Genomic DNA, 21,634 nt, shown 5'->3' on the forward strand with positions numbered 1-21,634 from the left:
GTTTTGATTTTATAAAAAAAAATTAACGTTAAAAAAATATTTATAAAATCAAAGGGTAGGTGTTTTGAGAAAAAAAGCTTTGTGTTATGTGTGGGGCAGTTAGTTGATTACACCAGATGTGTTTTGATATGGGTAGGTCAAAAGGTCAAGCCGCAGAATAGATTTATAGCCCTTTTTAACATTACATTTTTTTATAAAATCAAATGGTGCTTTGTTTTACATAGGTAGGCCTTGTATTAACACATCTAAGTTGGTTTGACACAAATTCGTCCATCGAAGCCAGTGCTAAATTGATTTTTCGAATGTGTCGAATATCCAACGTCCAATATAAAACTAACCTTACCACGCTTCAAGAGCGGAGGGCAACACAACATTTGGTTTGGATTAACTGGATGTAAAGGCGTCTTATTTTTTAGAAACGCGACCAATGCATGGTCATAACTACATGGAAAGTAGGGTCACAAGTTGATCTGGCTGCCTTTCGTGTTTTCAAGAAGTATTTGCGAATTCTAGTAGGTATACTGCGGCGGCGAATTTCCCAGTGGGTCAACGGCACAATGGAATGGAATTGCGGATTGTTATATTTTTCCCCACAATGGTACGAGTTCGAATCTCGTAATGTATGTTTTCATGTGAATAAACGTTGTGTCTCAAAGAGATATCGCCTTGCGTCACATTGATTTCCGAAGTCGCTGCTTTGCTTAGAGAGTATAGGCCTATATCGAGAAGGAGGACGCGACAACACCACATCAGGCGACCGAAATGATCGAATGAGTGCATAACAGTGTTTTTGGCTAGTTTCAAGCAGTGGAGGGCAACACAACATTAGGTTTGGATTTACTGGATGTAATGGCATCTTATTTTTGGGATACGCGACCAATGCATGGTCATAACTACATGGAAAGTAGGGTCACAAGTTGATCTGGCTGCCTTTCGTGTTTTCAACAAGTATTTGCGAATTCTAGTAGGCCTATACTACGGCAGTTATTTCCCCACTGGGTCAACGGCACAATGGAATGGAATTGCGGATTGTTATAATTTTTTTTCCCCAATGGTATGAATTCGAATCCCGTAATGTATCATATTTTAAACATTCATTTTCCATTTATTTCGGCTTAGAACGGTTCTACGTGACAAGTTTCTTCCAATTACACTCCAAAAACGAATGAGATTGTAATGTTTTTGACATTTTATTGAATAACAAATCAAAGAGGCATTCGCAAGGACAGCTACGTGTCTGGTCCCGATTTCGAACATCTGGTGTAGCCACGACAACAAGCGAAGCATTCGGCTGAGGGTCACCAGTTAAACCGGTCACGACTTGAACTGAAACACCGGGTCGAAAATGATTAACCAGCTGATCAACTGTGAATATCATCTGATCGTGCGCCTGTAATCTTAACAGAGAGGGGTGGCGGAGTAACGTAACCATGACAACAACTGTTTATCAAAATGATTTCTGTGTGGAACGTGGATGCAAAACATTGTGAAAACGATATGAAAACCATAGTGTGGACGGTGATCTTTTTCATTGTGGATGGGCGTTTTTACATTTACCCGGGTTAGTGTGGATGGGGCCTGGATTTCAATTTGCTTGGTTGCAAAGGCTGTGGAACATCTGCCAGATACTACAGAAAATTCAAACTTTTCATCTGATTGCTCCGTACTCGCCATTTCTGCTGCTTCATCGATTCGGTTTGGTGTGTGCGTTTGCGTGTGTGTGGCGCGCGTGTCCTGGCTTGTGTAAAAACACTGGCTCCGATTGGCCACCATGAAACATGACTCTGCCTTAGCCAATCATAATCGCTTATCTCGTTGTTAAACCACCCGGTCTCCTCACTAGCAGTTTGTGTTTGGAGCCAGGGATGCGTTCGGATTACGCAGTTTATTCAATCAATTCATAGTAACGCACTGCATTTTTCGTACAGTAACGGTAACGGCGTTGTAACGACGGAAATAGTAATTAGTTAGAATACCCCGTTACTGAAATAATAACGGCGTTACATAACGCCGTTCTTTTAAACGGCGCTATTCCCAACACTGATCGTGATATATATCGTTATCGGGATATAAATGACCTATATCGGGATATGATGGTCATATCGCCCAGCCCTAGGAGGGGTTGTGGACTAAATAAATATATATATCATAAAGATTGATTTGAGGCAAGCATACTAATGGACTAAAAAAAAACTAGGGATAACAAATAAGGATCGGAGCCTAAAATCGATAATATCTCTGTCTCTCTCTAACATTCAGATGAGCGGTGTGGGCGGCCATACTTGGCGAGATCGGTCGTGCAAATGGCGGCGTTCCAGAAAACGTGACGTAGATTAACCGTATGAATAGTATTGGAACAGTGAGGCCAATTACTTTATATTTGCTGTAGACTGGAAACATTTGGGTTTGACACCAAAATATGAATATGAGACAAGAGATACACATTTCAGCTTTTATTTCCAGGTATTTACATCTGGATCCGATAAATAACTTAGAAGATAGCATTATTTGTAAAGGAACAGCACATTTTTAGGGGAGCAAAAGTATTGGAACATGTGACTGACAGCCAGGTGTGTTTTGTTGCCCAGGTGTGTCCTATTACATTGATCATTCAAACAATAAATAGCGCTGAATGTCTATGCTTAGTTTCAGATTTTGGTTTTGCCTGTGCAGACTCCAATTATTATAGTTAGAGGTGTAACCAACATGAAAACCAGAGAGCTGTCTATGGGTGAAAAATAAGCAATTGTGAAGCTGAGAGAAGATGGAAATCCATCAGAGCCATTGCACAAATATTGGCAATAGCCAGTAAAACCATTTGGAATGTAATGAAGAAGAAAGAAACCACTGGTGTAGTAAGTAACAGACGTCGAACGGGTAGACCAAGGAAAACAACAGCAGTTGACGACAGAAACATTGTGAGAGCTGTAAAGAAAAACCCTTAAACAACTGTTGTTGACATCAGCAACAACCTCCAGAGGGCAGGAGTGAAGAAATCATTATCTACTGTTCGCAGAAGACTTCATGAACAAAAGTACAGAGGCTACACCAGAAGATGCAAACCACTCATTAACAAAAAGAATAAGAAGGCCAGGCTGGATTTTACCAAAAAGTACAAAGACAAGCCTCAAAAATTCTGGGACAACGTTTTATGGACTGATGAGACAAAGAACCTTTACCAAAATGATGGAAAGGCTAAAGTTTGGAGAAAGAAAGGATCTGCTCATGACCCCAAACATACAAGCTCATCTGTGAAACAAGGTGGAGGTGTCACGTTAAAATTGTACCGGGGGCGAAAATTGTACCGGGTACGTCATCAATTGTCCGTTGCCAGGCAACGGACAACAGATTACGTAAGGGGTTGTCCGTTGCCAGGCAGGTTTCAATCGCGCTCATGTTGCCGAAGACGAAATAATATAACACAGATAACGGATCACTAGATAACACTTGTTTTCACTTTATATTTGTATTGCATTTAATTGTTTAATCGAATTTAGCTAGTAAACTGAGTGTTTAATGTGTATCATAGTCTAGCTAGCTTGTGTTAATTGAATTTCCTTAATTTAATTTACAGAATAGATTATAGGTAATAGATAGATATGGAGGTAGATTTGTGTCTGTATTATGCAATCAAAAATAATAGGTTTGAGAGCAAAACTTTCCACACTGCAATCAAAAAATAGATTTGAGAGCAAAACTATCGACACTGCAATCAAGAAATGTTTTATTGCAAGATAAATTAATGTGATAAAAAAAATTAATGGGAATCCAAAAGTTTTGTTTGCAAACCCATAAGTTTTGTTTGCAAATCCAAAAGTTTTGTTTGCGAATCCAAAAGTTTTGTTTGCGAATGAAAAAGCTTTGTTTGCGAATCCTAAAGTTTTGCTTGCGAATCCAAAAGCTTTGCTTGCTGTTGAGCTGAATCTCGTGGGCGGGACCTACACCGAAAGATGTAAGACACGTCTCTATTGGCCAGTCTCGATCGGAGTGACAGCTTGGCAACATCCACAGTTAGTAACGAGAGAGGGAGTTCTATTTCATGTAGGCTACGCCGTCTAGGCTTCGCCTTATGGGCTTGTCCCGTGCACGCGCTTGCGCGCCCTAAAAATTCCGTAGGCCTCCCTGTCAGCCGACAAGGAGACCATGGCAGAGGAGAACAGGGCGATGTTGTTGACCGCCGCCGCGGATTGAGAGGCACAAACGAACACCCTGTCCGTCAGGCCGACAATCTGCTTCTGGAGGCGGTCGGGGGGCAGCGGCTTTTCGGATGTTGCCAAGCTGTCACTCCGATCGAGACTGGCCAATAGAGACGTGTCTTACATCTTTCAGCGTAGGTCCCGCCCACGAGATTCAGCTCAACAGCAAGCAAAGCTTTTGGATTCGCAAGCAAAACTTTAGGATTCGCAAACAAAGCTTTTTGATTCGCAAACAAAACTTTTGGATTCGCAAACAAAACTTTTGGATTTACATACAAAAATGTTGGATTCCCATTAATATTTTTTTTATCACATTAATTTATCTTGCAATAAAACATTTTTTGATTGCAGTGTCGATTGTTTTGCTCTCAAATCAATTTTTTGATTGCAGTGTGGAAAGTTTTGCTCTCAAACCTATTTTTTGATTGCAGTGTGGAAAGTTTTGCTCTCAAACCTATTATTTTTGATTGCATAATAAAGACACAAATCTACCTCCATAGATAGATAGATAGATAATAGATAGATGGATGGGTAGTTAGGTGAGCAGGCATTTACTAACTGGTAAATGTTTTTTATTATTATTATTCACGTTATCCCCATAACATTTAGCTATTACTGTGTAGTGAAATAGATAAATACAATGCAATACAATACAAATATAAAGTTAGGAACGCTAATAAATGTAATTTGTAAAATAAGTGTTATCTGTCTTGTCGCACTCAATGAACGAGTTTGCGAATGTTCAAGAACCTTACCACGTCATTCGACGGGATCGCCCGTTGCCAGGCAACGGGCGACGCGATCGTCTGTTGCCAGGCAGGTTTGGAATGGATTACTATGGATGACGTAGGCCGGTACAATTTTCGCCCCCGGTACAATTTTAACGTGACATAGGCAATGTCATGGCTTGGGCTTGCATGGCTTCTTCTGGGACGGGCTCATTAATCTTCATTGATGATGTAACACAGGAAGGCAACAGCAAAATGAACTCAGAAGTCTACAGGAACACTTTGTCTGCCAATTTAAAGAAAAATGCAACCAAACTGATTGGAAGATCATTCATCATGCAACAAGATAATGATCCAAAACACACCGCAAACACAACAAAGGAGTTCATCAGGGGCAAGAAGTGGAAGGTTTTACACTGGCCAAGTCAATCTCCAGACTTAAACCCTAGAGCATGCATTTTACCTGCTGAAGAGGAGACTGAAGGGAGTAACCCCCCAAAACAAACAACAACTGAAAGGGGCTGCGGGGAAAGCCTGGAAAAGCATCACAAAAGAAGAATGCACAAGTTTGGTGATGTCAATGGGTCACAGGCTTGATGCATTTATTGCAAGCAAAGGATTTGCAACAAAATATTAAGTCTTATTTACTTTAATTTATTTTAAATCTATCTGTTCCAATACTTTTGCTCACATAAAAATGTGCTATTCCTTTACAAATAATGCTATCTTCCAAGTTATTTATCGGATCCAGATGTAAATACCTGGAAATAAAAGCTGAGATGTGTATCTCTTGTCTCATATTCATCTTTTGGTGTCAAACCCAAATGTTTCAAGTCTACAGCAAATATAAAGGAATTGGCCTCACTGTTCCAAAACAATTGGAGGGGACTGTACTCTATTTACGGTTTGGTTACGTTCTTTTCTGAAAAAAAACAGTTTTCCCCTGGTATCGAAAATGGTATAGAATATCAATATTTTTCCAAGTATAGTATCGAAGTTAGAAAATCCAGTATCGTGGCAACACTACTATAAACGCGATTGTGATTATTTAGTTACTTACAAGAAACGTGAAAGTTAAAAAAGATATATCTTTGCTACTACCTTGGACATTTAGTTATTTACATTTGCATAAAATCCAGATGAAAGCATGCAGGTCTATATATAACTGGGCGATAGCTTTAATAGGTTGCAACGGTGGACTGAAATCACTTCATGGCACGATGTGACCATTTGGTATATAAGTAAACGAAGAAGAAGTTTGTTATTTTTAAACACGTACTATGTGGAAGCTAACATTCAGCTTCAGATTGAGCTAGGATGAGTTTTCTGAGTTCCCAAAATTAGGCCAGGTGCCTCGCAAAAAGAGGCCCGTTCATGATTCGGATTTTAATTCGGGCAAGTGAACATTACATTCGGGCAAGTCGAACATGACCTGTACTTGCCTGATGGGCAAGTGCTTTTGAAACCTTAGTGTCAACCCCTGCTTTCGGGAAATGGAGGGAAAACTGAACGATGTTCGTACGACACACTTCACAAACAACTTAGGCTAAAGATGCTTTTGGGAAACCAAAGCATCTGAACTATATAATTTGCAAAGCTTCGGAGGTGGCTCGGAATCATGAATAGTATCTTGAACTGTTTGAGTCTCGAATTAGCACGTTCTACATGAATTCGGTTCTGGGCGACATCTTCGTAGCTTGCACTTCACTAGGGCTGAACCTGCCATAGTGAAGTAACGGGGGTATACAGTATTTACTGTAACAGCTGGAGGCACAAAGTCTTGAATCAAAAAACCTTTATCGGCCAGGATGTGATCACCTGATTGGAAGTGATCAAGAATACCTTTGAGCAACAAACAGTAAAGACATTTCGGGGAGGCTCAAGGAGGAGGGTAATTGAGCAACAAAGTGGGGTCTTGTGGTGGACTCAATAGACATAATTCACCTTACTGTGTTATTGACATGTTAGAGGGCACTTTTTTTCAACCATGGAGGCACTGTAAGGGCATTAAGAGGGCACTCATTGAGGAACGTTATCGAATTTTCTTGTTCTAGAGGGCTCATCATCATAATTTATTGTATGAAGGGGCACCAGAGGGCACCCAATGTGTTATTTTTTCACATGTAAAGGGCAGCTGTCACGTTAAAATTGTACCGGGGGCGAAAATTGTACCGGCCTACGTCATCGTTTGTTTACATCCTGACAACCTGACCGGCAACAGACAGGTTCTTGAAACATAATACAGATAACGGATCGCTAGATAACACTTGTTTTTACTTTATTTACTAGCTAAATTCGATTAAACAATTCAATACAATACAAATATAAAGTAAAAACAAGTGTTATCTAGCGATCCGTTATCTGTATTATGTTTCAAGAACCTTCCTACGTCATTTGACGTGATCGCCCGTTTCGCGGGCAAAACATTTGTCATTTGACGCGTTCGGCAGTTTCGCGGGCAATTTTTTTTATTGTTTCGATTAAACAATTAAATACAATACAAATATAAAGTAAAAACAATTGTTATCGCTATCTATCATAATACAGATAGCGATCCGCTATCTGTATTATGTTATTTCGTCGTTTGGAAACATGTTTTCTGCATCGCGTAGTCTGTTGCCGGGCAGGTTGTCAGGATGTAAACAAACGATGACGTAGGCCGGTACAATTTTCGCCCCCGGTACAATTTTAACGTGACACAGCCAATAAGGCATTTTCTCTCGTATTCGCCACTCTTGAGGGCACTATTTCAACCATGGAGGCAGGGGGGGGGGGGGGGGGGGGGCATTTGCCCCCCCTGAGTCCGCCTCTGCACACACACACACACAGTCCTCCTAAACATTGTTCCTTATACAACACTACTTAAAGGCCCACTATGCAGGATCGGGCATTTCTTCGCTGTTTTCTTGGTTTGGCACGCACATTTCTCTACACAGCACCCCCTACAGCTTCGTAGTAGATATTTTACAACACTGTCGTAACAACTCGTTGACGACCCTTCCCCATGCACTTCTACGCGAGCCATCTGAAGTAGATGTTCATAAAGTGTAGGCAAGGTTATACATTTTTAAAATGGTGTATTTGTATTGCAATAAACATAAATCCATCCTTTTTTATAGTTGACGGGGAGAATTTATATCCTAGATTATAATTGTTTTATCTTAGGTTGAACAAAAATCAGTGTAAGAGTGTTGGCCAACATAATAATCTAAATAAACAAGAACCTGGATTCGGGGATTCAGTCTGTATCTGGGGGACGACAGACGAACAGCAAAACACCCATGGAAACAAAGGTGTTATGGTTGCAACCAAGCAAGCTAGAAACATACAGGGCTCACAACAAAACGGTCGAGAAAACAATTTTTACAGGGCTCACAACAAAATGTTTGAGCAAACACATTTGTACATAGACTATCAACATCAAGAAGACCACCAAGACAAAGTTAACCCAAGGGTACTTTCAATTTCAAAAGCAACACGGCCAAGTCAGCGTCTGATTTGCAGTCTTCTTTTTCTTTCAGTTCACGCTATTCCTGAAAAGCTTGCCCAACGTTTACTTGTGTCTGGCCTCTCTGTCGGTCAGTCTCCCCTTTCTCTTCTTCTGTTCCTCCGACATTGGGTTTCTCTGTTTCTTTTTAGTCGGCTGATCTATGATGAATGTAACAATCCCTTAGTTACTTGTGTTTATATCGAGCCGGTTCCGTGTTTGGGGGTCTGTGCCGTAAAGCAATTCGTTACTTTACGAGACCCGAGACTCCCACGAGAGTGGGCGGCGGCGGGTCGCAAGCAGAAACGTATTCCTTTTCTCCGCCAAGATGCGCAAGGGGGAGTCGAAACAACGAACAATCTAACAAAAATGTATAATAGAACCATCGCAATGACTCTTAGCCTGTTGTATTAAGGTAAATCAAGCCAAAAAGTTGCATAGTTCCCCTTTCAATCGTGTCTGATCTCTTTTCTGGTCCATTCTTCTTTTGTTCCACCGACAGTCGCCTCTTGGGTCCCTAATCAGTCGATTGATCCATGATGAATGCAACAATTGCCTTGCAACTGGCTGTTTATATCTAGCCGGTGCCATGTTTGGGTGTGTGTCTGTGCCGTAAAGCATTTTCGAAACTACAATCTGACTACATTTTTGAGGCGCGATTGGATACTTCCGCTGCGTCACATCCGGATTGTGTCGGTCCGAACAGAGCAAGTTGCATATGCGCTTTTTCCTTGGAGAGGCGACATGGGGCAATGACACACCCACCAAACGACCCAGAAATGGTTGCAGAACCATCAGAATAACTCTCAACCAGCATAATTAATGTAATTTTGGCTAAAAAAGTTGCATAGTGGGCCTTTAAAAGACAACACAAAACAACCCAGAACAAGCGCCTATAAACAACCACAGCCGCATCTGTTCAGGTGTGCCCTGCTGTCACTGGTGCTGATTCTCAGCGTTAACTACTTCATTTTATTGACCAATGCAACTTATTCCAGGCAATCAAGGCTAAATTGGAAATATATCACAAAAAATAATAAATGGAGAGCTCAGGGAACAGTAATGCCGCACCGGGAGGTGTGTATTTTACTCACCCTATTTATATAGGAAGGCCATTCTCCTGTCTTTCATGGTGGCGAAGTGGTCAATAAGTGACCCAGGTAGCATGAATCTTTGTCAAAAATGAAGGCATGGCCAGCAAAATAGTAGCTGAAGTTTAGCGCTACCAGCTAGCCACTCGGTGCAGACATAGCTCTCCTCATTGAAAGTGCGATAACCACTCTTCTTTCTCTCCAGACGCAGCTGAAGCTTAGGCATTGGCCTGCCGCCAGATTTATTTTTTAGTTGCTGCCCATGTGGCAGTTTGGTTAAATTTTACTAAATACTGTAAATCTCGACCCTCCATAACTCCACTTGCTTATACGATAATATGATAATATTTCTCACCCAGGGATGCCATCCCATGGGACATACAGTGTGCAATGTCGTGTTTTACCGCATATTCAGTATTTAACATTTAGAGGGGCGCATTTTGAAATGCTCAATGAGACGAGAAAATGTGGAAGAAATGACAGCAACACGGCACCAAAGAATAACCGAAACTGTTAATATAAATGTTTTGGATGTCTAATAAACAGGGAAGCATGGCTTCCCTTGGCCTCCGGGAGAAAACCCCACTGTTGTAGGCCTAATACATGATCACCAAGTACAACTACAATTATAGAAATGATGTCCAAAGTAGGCCTAGATGATTCATTTGAAGGATGTGGTGTTTGAATATGTTATTTTGTCATTGACCCTGATTCAATGAGCATCTGTTATCAGGCCGTAAACTAACAGACCTAGCCAACAATAGGCCATTGGACATAAGCATCTGTCTTGCATAACTGAATATTGCGTTGTTCTCAGCATGGAAAAGGAATACAGAGCCGAAAGGAAAAAGCTAACCGGCCATGTTTCAAACTTTTGAGCACCAAAGTAAGCCCAGTTCTGGCCTGTGAGTGGCACTAAAGATTTCGAATCGGCCACCAAATTGATATGCGGGTGTCGTTCTCTTGCGGGTTTGAAAGGTTTGGTTTCAGGTCCTATACTGCCACCTGCTGCCAAACCATAAACTTGTAATGCGTAGTAGCGTAGTAGTTTAGTCAATCAGATATTTTATGATTATTGAATGTGGAAATGTTGAATATTATACTGTGCAATGTTCATATGCACATGCATATGAACGCATGCATTCATATGTGTGATTCACTATTGTCCAACTCAGGTTGGTTTAATCCTCACACGGTCACATCACACCTGGTGCAATTTTCAGTATCAGTAGCATGCATACGCAATAATGCAAAGCGTCAGTGTTTTGTGATATTTTTGTTTAAAGATCTGGGGTATCCTGTAGGTAGGCTTTGTATTAAAACACACACACAATTACTGTGAGGTCACAATGCGCTCAATGATAGGTTCGGGAAGCTGGACTCGTCATAATGTCTCGTGTCAATCAAGTATCTGCTCAAGTTCTAAAGTCTTCATTCGCCCTTCGACGCCAAGTAGAGGTAAGTCATGAACTATAGCTAAAGTAATAAAGTAGTCCCATTTTATGTCAACAATGCTATTATAAATTCGTCCATGGCACATTATTACATGTCAATTATATATTTATCGAAGTGTAAAAGATAAATCTACCACATTTTGCTCGATTGAAATAAGGTTAAGCCGTGCTCGGGGCGTCGTGGATCTCGGGCCCTCCATGATCTCTCACCTCGCTCTCCAAACACCAAAGGGCCCTTGCCCCCTCTTCAAAAAGTTCAATGTAATTTTAGAAAGTCATCTAACCTGTCGATAACGCTAACAATTATGTATGTTATTGTAAATGTTTTTTCACGGTGAAAACACTGATCGATTTATCGGTAATCGTCGTAACCTTCTGTCACCATAATCGTAAAGTCGAAAACCATAACCGCTATGCCGCATGCATGTACAGATCGGCACATTTGTGGAACGTTCTTGCTGCATGTATTCACGCCATCGCACTTAATGAGGGTGATATCTGAAGCAATGCTGCTGCTGCTGGATGTGTTTTAACGACTGCATTAGCTCACTCTTTTACTAGCTAGTGCCATTACTGACGTTTATGTATAAATTATGTTAGTAGGCCTACACGGTTCGGTATGCGTTGTACTCACACTCGTGGTTGGTTAAACTTTTCAGTGTTGAACCGTGACTTTTACCGAATTATTCGGTGTCCTTATCGACTTCCAATGCAATGACACCGTGAGCGTACAACTCATGCCGTTTTAATCTCTATTCACAAAATGTTCTCAATACGTCATCACTCACACACTTAATTTCTTGTACCAGAATTCAAAATTGCATGAGTATGCTTCAGACCCAAGCAGTGGTCCAATCTATGTATGTGGTAAAGACTCCATTAATTAAATAATAAATTGAATATGTTTTATTACAGAGACTCATAGAGAGATTATTGAACAGCGACGATGGACAGGAAGACATTGTTTTCTTTGCGGACTCAACTGACCCCTGCTTCCAACATGATGGCGGACAGGGAGTCCTACGCCGAGGTGACCAGGCTCGTCCCCGCCCCCCCTACTGAGGCCAAGCCCCCGGGCCTTAACCCCCGCTACCCTCGTGGGGCTAGGCTACCCTGGTTGGCTGCCCAAGCCGCTGGCGCCAACGAGAGGATTGTCCTCCGCCCCCCTACTGAGGCCAAACCCCCGGGCCTTAACCCCCGCTACCCTCGTGGGTCTAGGCTGCCCTGGTTGGCTGTGGCTGAGGAGGCTGACGGCCAGGAAGCCTGGATCACGGCGGCCCACTCCGACACCGTGTCCCCCCGTGCACGGGCTCTGGGTGCCGCCTCGAGTCAGGAGACTTCCCCGGGCCAAACCCCCCCAGGTGAAGAAGTCATATACTTTGGTGTATTGCAAATATAATTGAAGTATACAAAAGTTATTACAAGTATACTTTTACTTTTTGTGCTTAATTAAAAGTATGTTTAACGTCTGTACTTTTCAAAAGTGTACTTCACAATAAATGTCATTAAGTTCCACTTTAATGTACTGAAAAAAAGTATACTAATTCTGAAATACTTAAAGTGGCAATGCAAGTGTACTTTATTGTAAGTGTATTGTAAATTGTACGTATGTGTACTTAGAAAAAGTATACTAAATAGCAAACTAGAAGTGTATTTTAGTATACTAATATAATGACTATATATACTTTAGTATATATAGTCATTTAGTGTACTTATGTAAGTACACTTATTTTCAAGTCCTGTGTAATACACTATTAAAATGTTTCATTAAAGTGTACTTAACTTCCCCTCATTAGAAGTGGCTGACCCTGACCACCATCGTGGGGCTAGGCTGCCCCTGTTGGCTGCCCCAGCCGCTGGCGCCAACGACAGGATCGTCCTCCGCCCCCCTACTGAGGCCAAGCCCCCGGGCCTTAACCCCCGCTACCCTCGTGGGTCTAGGCTGCCCCGGTTGGCTGCCCCAGCCGCTGGCGCCAACGACAGGATCGTCCTCCACCCCCCTACTGAGGCCAAGCTCCCGGGCCTTAACACCCGCTACCCTCGTGGGTCTAGGCTGCCCCGGTTGGCTGCCCCAGCTGGTGGCAGCAATGAGAGGATCGTCCTCCACCCCCCTACTGAGGCCAAGCCCCCGGGCCTTAACCCCCGCTACCCTCGTGGGGCTAGGCTACCCTGGTTGGCTGCCCAAGCCGCTGGCGCCAACGACAGGATCGTCCTCCGCCCCCCTACTGAGGCCAAGCCTCCGGACCTTAACCCCCGCTACCCTCGTGGGTCTAGGCTGCCCCGGTTGGCTGCCCCAGCCGCTGGCGCCAACGTCAGGATCGTCCTGCACCCCCCTACTGAGGCCAAGCTCCCGGGCCTTAACACCCGCTACCCTCGTGGGTCTAGGCTGCCCCGGTTGGCTGCCCCAGCTGGTGGCAGCAATGAGAGGATCGTCCTCCACCCCCCTACTGAGGCCAAGCCCCCGGGCCTTAACCCCCGCTACCCTCGTGGGTCTAGGCTGCCCTGGTTGGCTGTGGCTGAGGAGGCTGACGGCCAGGAAGCCTGGATCACGGCGGCCCACTCCGACACCGTGTCCCCCCGTGCACGGGCTCTGGGTGCCGGCTCGAGCCAGGAGACTTCCCCGGGCCAAACCCCCCCAGGTGAAGAAGTCATATACTTTAGTGTATTGCAAATTTAATTGAAGTATACAAAAGTTATTACATGTGAACTTTTACTTTTTGTGCTTAAATTAAAGTATGTTTAACTTATGTACTTTTTAAAAGTGTACTTCACAATAAATGCCATTAAGTTCCACTTTAATGTACTGAAAAAAAAGTGCACTAATTCTGAAATATTTAAAGTGGTATTGCAGTGTACTTTATTGTAAGTGTATTGTAAATTGTACGTATGTGTACTTAGAAAAAGTATACTAGATAGCAAAGTAGAAGTGTATTTTAGTATACTTGCAGAAAGTTAATCTCAAATTGTATTAGAGTGCCTTAGAAAAATTGCAAATACGTGGTCATTGTGTACTTGTGTAAAGTACACTTATTTTCAAGTTCTGTGCAATACACTATTAAAATGTTTTGTTAAAGTGTACTTAAATTCCCCCCATTAGGAGTGGCTGACCCTGACCACCATCGTGGGGCTAAGCTGCCCCGGTTGGCTGCCCCAGCCGCTGGCGCCAACGACAGGATCGTCCTCCGCCCAACTGAGGCCAAGCCCCCACATAAACCCCCAGGTGAACAAATAGTACACTTTATTGTAGTACAAATATAATTGAAGTATACAAAAGTTATTCCAAGTATATTTGTTGCTTTAAAGTATGCTTAACGTGTACTTTTAAACAGTGTCCTTCACAGTGGATCCAAGAGGTCCTCTGCGGGACGCCCCGCTGAGCTCCGCCCCCTCGTCCTGGGATGCCGCTGCCTCCGCCCGCCGCCGGGCGCTCGGAGGCACCGAGGCGGACCTCCTTTGGACGGAGTGCTCCCAGTCCGCCAACGGCCAGAGGTCCCAGGCCCCAGGCAGCCCGCCGGCCTCTGACGTTCCTGAAGGTGTGGCGGGCAGAGGTAAGTACTCGTTCAGCCCGTTTCCCCCTGTGCAGGAGCGTCTGAGGATCGGCAGGATCCCCCGGGAGAAGCTCCGGGGCCCCCCCCCCCACCACGCAGGGGAAGAGGCCAGGCCCTCTGGGAAGCGGCAGAAGAACGGGGGCCGCTGTTTCCCCGACCAGAGGCTGACCGCTGAGCCCGAGCTGGAGGAGAAGCTGTTGAATAGCAGAGGTAAGAATGGCATCTCTTACACAAATAAATCAATCCAATGGAACTCTTCTTTTTTTATAGGATTGAGCCTGCATGCCATAAAACTTTAATTATTAGCCCAGGCTTTTATTTGTTTCAATCCCTGAACTCAAGCAGCTTGTGTTTGGGACAGGCGTCTATATGGAACAGGCCTTTAATTCCTTTGGATTTTCCTTTTGGTGAACTGATGCCATCTATTGGCGAAAGTTGGTAATGCTCGGAAATACATCTGTGATGTTGTCACGCGACCCTGGCAAGGCGCCGGCGTCTAATTGAGACCGGCGTTTATTTTTCAAATGTGTGTGTGTGCAGATGAGCCGGCCCAGGGCTCCCTCAGCGGCCCCCAGCGAGACCCACCCGGGTCCCACCCCTTCCCCAAACCTGAGCTGGCCATGACACAGAGCCTCACTCTCATCAGCTCAGAGAACTGGTGAGACACACGTACACACACACACCACACACACTCAGAATTTGCCTACACACACACACACAGAATTAGTCGAAGCAATCTGAACTTGTGTTTCATCTGACTGACCTGCTGTGGTTCTGAACGCAGGCAGGAGAAGATGGAAGGGCTCACGGTGCTGCGCCGTCTGGCCCAGAACCACGTGGACACGCTCCTCCCCAGGCTCCGCGACGTCTGCCTCGCCATCGTTCAAGAGGTAGCTCCCCCTCTCTGGGCCTGCTCCCTGGTGCTCTCTCTCTCTCTACCGCGTAACATGGAGACCAGCGTCTGTCACTGTGGGTGGGCGTGTGAGCGGGTGGGCGGCTGGGTGTGGAAAGTCCGTCACTGTCTGCAAGTGTAAAACAAACTCAATCCTGTCTACAGCTTAGTCTATATACCTCGCTGTGTGTAAAACCATCCTCATCAATTCTACACCATAGAACAAGTGGTTGATTCTACATGAACAAAGTTAGCAAAACACAGCCTTGAATGAAGCGAGGAGTGTGAAACGTACTATAATGTAACGCCTGCATTTCATTCATATAGCGCTTTCCAAGACACTAAAATAACCTTTCCAGAGTGAGAGTGGTGTCTACCACGTGTGTGTCTGGTTCTCAGGTGAAGAACCTGCGTTCGGGCGTGTCCCGCGTAGCCGTGTGCACGCTGGGCGTCCTGTACTGCCACATGCAGAGGGCCATGGACAAGGAGGTGGACACCACGGCCAGGGCGCTGCTGCACAAGGCGGCCGAGAGCAACGCCTTCATCCGGGAGGAAGTGGACGCGGCGCTGGGCCACATGGTGCAGCACTGCACGCCGGCACGCTGCATCAACGCCTTCCTGGACGGGGGTTTGAGGTCAGGGGGCTGCACACGCACGCACAACGCAGACACAAACACACTGTATTGCGCCTTGTTATGTTTTCTAGTATATCTACCACAGTATCAGTATTGCAAGATCAAATCTGTGATTTATATAAAGTACAAAGAATCAGCGGCAGATGCAAACGCACAACAGAAAAAATCGACATTTAAACAGGACTTGAGTGTCAAAGGAAACGTTTCTAACATCCTTAATCTGCTTTGGGCTGGTAGGTAGGATACTCCAGAGGTCTAGCCTATGTTTCCTTATCTCCATCCGTTGTGTACTTCTGTGGTTTGTGTCTCTTTGTGTGCGTCCTTCATGTTGAGCCTGTGTGTGACTGCAGCCACCTGAGCGCGGCGGTGAGGAAGTGCGCCGCCCAGCACCTGGCCGACCTGCTGGAGAGGGTGGGCGTGGCCCGCCTGCTGTCCGGAGGGAAGGACGTGACGGACAGAATTCTCCCGGCCGTGGTCAAGCTGGCCCTGGACTCCTCCCCGGAACCCAGGCACGTAGAGCCCCCGGTGGCTTCCTGTGTTGGCTGAAGGCTTTGGCGTGTGTCCAACAGCTCGGTGACGTGCCGGTCTCACTCCTCCCCCTTCAGGTCCTTTGGCCGCCGGATGTTGCTGTTCCTGTCCTCCCACCGGGACTTTGATAGCATGCTGGAGAAGAACATCCCCGCCAAGGACCTTTCCGCCGCCCGCAAGGCGGTCAGCGGACTCAAGGCAAAGGTACGGAAGGCCCCGCCCTCTCGCCCCACCCTACCGCTTGGTGACGGTTCTTGTGAACGTTGTTGTTGTGTTTGTTGTGTCAGGGTCAGGGTCAGGCTCTGGGTGAGACGCCCCAGACCCCAGCCTCGCTTCCCGGCAGTGGCACCGCCAGGGCCTCGACGCTTCAAAGGAAGCTCCCCAAAGCGACCATAGCCCCCAGCCCCACCACCACCACCGCCACCCCGACCAACACCACCACCACCACCACCCCCAGGTGAGACTCCTCCCAGACACATGACAGCCACCTTTGAAATATGTTGGTGAAAGTAAAAGCCTTACTTATGCTATGAGGTCAGCTCCTCTCTCGGGGTCGTGTTCCAGAACACACATGATGGCTTTTGTTTGCAATGTCTCTCCTATATTTATTTATGCATTTGTTCGTTTTCTCAACTTGAAGCAAACTTTAAGAATAACTTTTATCTTATTTCCAAGATCATATATATATATATGTAGTAAGTATGTATGCAATTTCATGACATTATATTTTGTGGTACCCTCCAGGGAGCCCAACAGCAAGTACAGCTCCAAACCTCAGGGGCCCATCATCGAAGACAAGGCTGAGTACATCAGGCAGCTCACCGCTCTGCTGGGGTCCAAGGACTTCAGGGAGCGCATCAAAGGCATCGACCAGCTGGTGGCCGACTGCCAGGACAACCCCAGCATGGTCATCCGCAGCCTGTTCCCGGTCTGTAAAACCCCCCCACCGCTCGTAAACGCTCACTACTTCACACTTGCCCTTATCCCCTTTCCTGGTGGGACTCCCTCCTGTCCCCTTTTTGTTCACCTGTTCCCCGTTTCTCCCCGCTCCCCCAGGTGTTTGACGCCTTCAGAGACCGCCTGCAGGAGTCCAACCGTAAGGTGAACCTGTACGCCCTGGAGGCCCTGCAGGGGATGGTGCGCCTGCTGAAGGACGACCTGTCCGGGGTGCTCAACCACCTGGTGCCCGCCATCGTGGACAACCACCTCAACTCCAAGAACCGCGCTGTGTACTCGGCCGCCACAGGGGCCCTCTGCGAGCTGGTGCTGAACCTCGGTGAGGGCCCAGGGGGGAGCTGTCCGGAACACGGTCCGGTCTGACCACGGCGTTGTCCTTGTTACTCATGTGTTCTTCCCTTGCCCCTCTCCAGACAACAGCCTCCTCCTGGAGCCGTTCTGCTTCAAGGCACGGGTTCTTAGCGGCCAAGCAAAGGTGGATCTGACCGAGAGGGTTGCAGGTTTGTTAATGGCTAAAATGTTTGTTTGTTATGTTTTTTGCTATGACCAGCACCAAACATACGTATACCATTGTGTGGCCAATCAAGAGGCATCTGATCCGCTCTGCTCTGCCACCTCCATCTCCTCCGTCTCTTCCTCTTCCTCGGTCTCCTCCTTTCCTCTGTCTCCTCCTGTCTCCCATTCTTTTGTCTCTTCCTTGGTTTCCTCCTCCTTCTCTCCCTCTGTCTCCTCCCCTCCCCCTTTCCCTCCGTCTCCTCCTCCCCCCCAGAGTTGGTGACGGAGCTGTACCCCCGCCGGCCCCAGCTGGTGGAGCAGAAGGCGCTGCCCCTGCTGTGGGGCCTGCTGGGCCCGTCCAGCGGCAGCGTGCACCGGGCGACCACCAGCCTGTGCCAAGCCCTCCACCATCAGATGGGGCCCGGCCTGCGGCAGAGCGCCGCCTCCCAGCCCCCGAGCGTCGGCAGGGACCTCAACCAGCTGCTGAGAACCATGTCCTGAATAAAAAATGACGTAAGGACGGGAACGAGAATACTCACTGCTCTCTTTGCACTTTTACAGGTAGCTTGTGTTGCGCTTTAACAGGTACAATTTACAATTACAATTAGGGCATTTAGCAGACGCTTTTATCCAAAGCGACTTACATCGGTTAATACACACATTGACACACCGACGGCAGAGTCAACCATGCATGCAAGGTGACAGCCAGCTCGTCAGGAGCAGTTAGGCAGGGCTCCAGACTGCGACCAATGGTCGCGTTTTGCGACCAAAATTTGAGAATGCGCGACTGAATTTTACAGCTACAAATTTGCCCCTTTTTTTTTTTACACATTAAACGTGGAAAGGGCGCATCAATGAATCCGGAATCTGTAGCAGGCAAATGAGTGTGAGAAAGATAGGGAATGGCCACTGTAAGTGGCTAATGTGTGGAGTGGGAGGGTCATAGAGATTATCGAGCTAGGGAAACCGCTGCGGGTCTGTGAGAAGGAGAACGTGCCAGTGCCACAGTCTACAGAGTCGGAGGATGATGATTCAGAGGATCGTGTGGCTAAAAAGGGCCGAACCCAACATTTTAGGGAAGACTGTCTGCGAGAATTCATCTGGTTAAGGTACTGTAAAGGAGACGAACTCCATGAACTGCGAATGATGCAGTCTCTACCCCAGAACTGCGGGGAACAGTGCCGGCGCTCCCATTACGCGCTGCGCGTAGGGCCTCAAGTCCTGAGGGGCCCCCCAAAAAAAAAAATCGTACTTGTATACTTCTGGTTTTAAGTTTGTATTTATGGATAACTATTTAATCTAAAAGATTTTGGACATTCCAATACTTGTGTGCAGGGCCGACGGAATATGGGGAAAGTGAGACAGTTGTGGGGGGTCCTAGGCAGAGGGGGGGCCCATGGCACCCCCCGTCCGTCCGTCAACAATTGTTCGCTACCAACCCCCCCCCCCCCGTCAAGAATTTAGCGTAGGGGGCTGGTAGGGGGGAATTCGGGGGGAGGGGGGGGGCCCCGAAATAGCTAGCAACGGCACTGGCGGGGAAGACCAAGTTTGCCGACACTGCAGGTACTTCGCAGTTTAAACACAATACGCTAGTTAAACACAATCTTAGCCTCAAGCATAGAGTATGCCGAGACATGTTAATAAATGAAAAAGCAACGCAACTGCCGGTTGCTTTTAGAAGACAAGAGGCTGTAAATCATAGCGCAGATGAGGCAGAAATGATGCTGAAATGTAACACGGCATACTTCGTTGCTAAGGAGGAACTACCCTTCACCAAGTTCAAAAGCCAGCTTGACCTTCAAAGGAAGAATGGCTTAAATTTAACGACACATACAACAACGATACAGCATGCGCACAATTCGTTGGAGTAATTGCGGATTCTCTGAAGGGGAAGACCTACACGAAGATCGATGGGGACATCAACGTTTCAACAAGAGATGCAAAATCATATACGCAAGGATCCTAATCTAAGGGAAACCAAGGAATATTTTGTTTGGCCACATCGAAGTGAAACACGCACACGCTCAAGGTATGTTTTCATTCAAATTATGTTTAGATCACTCATTTCTGTAGCTGTCTTTACTGTGAATATGTTTGTAGTTGAAATAATCACTTCAGGTGCCATGAAGGGCTTTTCACACGAGCGGGCAGAGAGGAGGCGCAGCGTCCTGTCAAACGACACGACAAGCGGGCGCACTCCCGTGAAACTCGCTTCCGTGCTCGTTTCACGCATGCGCGCACAATTGGAAACCGTTGGGATAGATGAGAACTGTTTATCTTTAAGGTGTATATGATGCTACCAAAGAGGCCTCCAGCATCTAGGGACAGAAACAGGGTGATTAGAGAAGACAATCGCCATGGGAGCTGATGGTGCAGCTGTCAATCTCGGGCATAAAGGAAGGGTAATATCCCTCCTCCAAGCTGAGGCAGGGGCTTTTATTGTCCCATTTCATTGCATGCCACATAGGTAGGTTACATGGGAACCTTCAGAATAAAGATAGGGTCGTAGCCTAAACAATGCATTTTTAATTTAAGTTGAATTCATTGTAATTGTAGACTGGAGCTGGCAATGCTATCTGTGCAAAGGAAGATTTCCATGGTGGAACATGTCTACAATCTCCTCAACATGGTTTGGAAGACATACCACTTCAGCTGCAAGTCTATGCGAGAACTACGAGCACTTGGAGAGGCGTTGGGTGTACGTGTCAAAGTACCGGGTAGCGTCAGTGGGACACGCTGGCTTCCACATGTGAACCGGGCCCTGTAAACCTTGCTGAAACCTGGAGGAAAGGATGGATATACATAGGGTCATTGGCCATGGCTCCCATATATATATTTAATATATAAGAGGCATACAAATAACTTAACAAATAATATTTGTGGTTAGTGGTTACTAATTAGTTATGTCTTGCAGGTCAAGAAGATGATGGAAGATGGAAGCTTTGTGGGTTTCTGTCACTTCTTGGCTGACTTGTTTGAGGTCATAAGCAAATTCAGCCTTCTCCAAAGAAATTATGTTATTTTGCCTCAGGCAATGTTGACATGTTAAGAATAAAGTTGAACCTTATTAAAACAGAGTAGATAATTAAAACATAAGCAAATAATTTGAATCAAGTTATATGTAGCTTTTCCCCTTTATGTGTTTCACAAGGAAAATGTTTACAGGCTGTGAATGGGATTGAGAATCTCATTGCAACTATTGAGGCCGTGTCAGTGAGATGCAAGCCTGATGGTAGGCTGGCAGAAAATACTGGCAGACCTTCAGGCCCAGAGAAGACAAAAAAAACAATTATTTGAATTGTTTCTTATCTAAATGTTGAACATAGTGTGAACTCAGGGGATCCACATCAAAGGTGAAGCTGTTTGGCCGGGAAAGGAAGGACTCTCCATAGCAAGCAAACCTAAGCTGCAACAAGCAGTGAGAGCAACCATAGACTGCACTGTGCTTCATTTGAAGCAAAGATTCAGCAGTCTGCTTCGTAAGTGAAAGCACAGAATTATAGATTAAAAAGAAATCTGTGAAGATAAAATAAGCTATCATTATGACACATTCATCTTTCTCTTTCTCTCAACTCTTTCTTTCTATTCCTTGATAGATAAAGAGTCTACATCAGCAACAGCAA

General features: G+C 45.6%; 2 protein-coding genes across 2 annotated transcripts; both read left to right on the forward strand.

The window, feature by feature from the left end:
* The first annotated feature begins 11,718 nt into the window (after positions 1–11,718).
* On the forward strand, positions 11,719–16,577 carry LOC132452891 (uncharacterized). Its single transcript, XM_060045726.1, has 8 exons — positions 11,719–12,317; positions 12,753–13,595; positions 14,054–14,176; positions 14,286–14,714; positions 15,045–15,162; positions 15,289–15,394; positions 15,796–16,031; positions 16,382–16,577. Exons 1-8 carry the CDS (start codon positions 11,903–11,905, stop codon positions 16,575–16,577), a joined length of 2,466 nt encoding a protein of 821 aa, XP_059901709.1. The 5' UTR covers positions 11,719–11,902.
* Positions 16,578–17,274: 697 nt separating this feature from the next.
* Positions 17,275–18,512, forward strand: LOC132452892 (TOG array regulator of axonemal microtubules protein 1-like). The gene is made up of 4 exons (XM_060045727.1): positions 17,275–17,487; positions 17,616–17,835; positions 17,930–18,016; positions 18,286–18,512. Exons 1-4 carry the CDS (start codon positions 17,275–17,277, stop codon positions 18,510–18,512), a joined length of 747 nt encoding a protein of 248 aa, XP_059901710.1.
* The last annotated feature ends 3,122 nt before the right edge of the window (positions 18,513–21,634 follow it).

The sequence above is a fragment of the Gadus macrocephalus genome, chromosome 23 (assembly GCF_031168955.1).
Source record: "Gadus macrocephalus chromosome 23, ASM3116895v1".
In the NCBI taxonomy this organism is placed as follows: Eukaryota; Metazoa; Chordata; class Actinopteri; order Gadiformes; family Gadidae; genus Gadus; species Gadus macrocephalus.

Excerpts from the sequence above, each read along its gene's own strand:
- LOC132452891 (XM_060045726.1), top strand. The coding sequence starts at position 11,903 with ATGGACAGGAAGACATTGTTTTCTTTGCGGACTCAACTGACCCCTGCT. Across the intron at positions 14,177-14,285 it reads GCCCCCACATAAACCCCCAG|TGTCCTTCACAGTGGATCCA; the intron begins GTGAACAAATAG and ends ACTTTTAAACAG. Across the intron at positions 15,395-15,795 it reads GCCTCGCCATCGTTCAAGAG|GTGAAGAACCTGCGTTCGGG; the intron begins GTAGCTCCCCCT and ends TCTGGTTCTCAG.
- LOC132452892 (XM_060045727.1), top strand. The coding sequence starts at position 17,275 with ATGACATTATATTTTGTGGTACCCTCCAGGGAGCCCAACAGCAAGTAC. Across the intron at positions 17,488-17,615 it reads TCATCCGCAGCCTGTTCCCG|GTGTTTGACGCCTTCAGAGA; the intron begins GTCTGTAAAACC and ends CCGCTCCCCCAG. Across the intron at positions 17,836-17,929 it reads CGAGCTGGTGCTGAACCTCG|ACAACAGCCTCCTCCTGGAG; the intron begins GTGAGGGCCCAG and ends GCCCCTCTCCAG.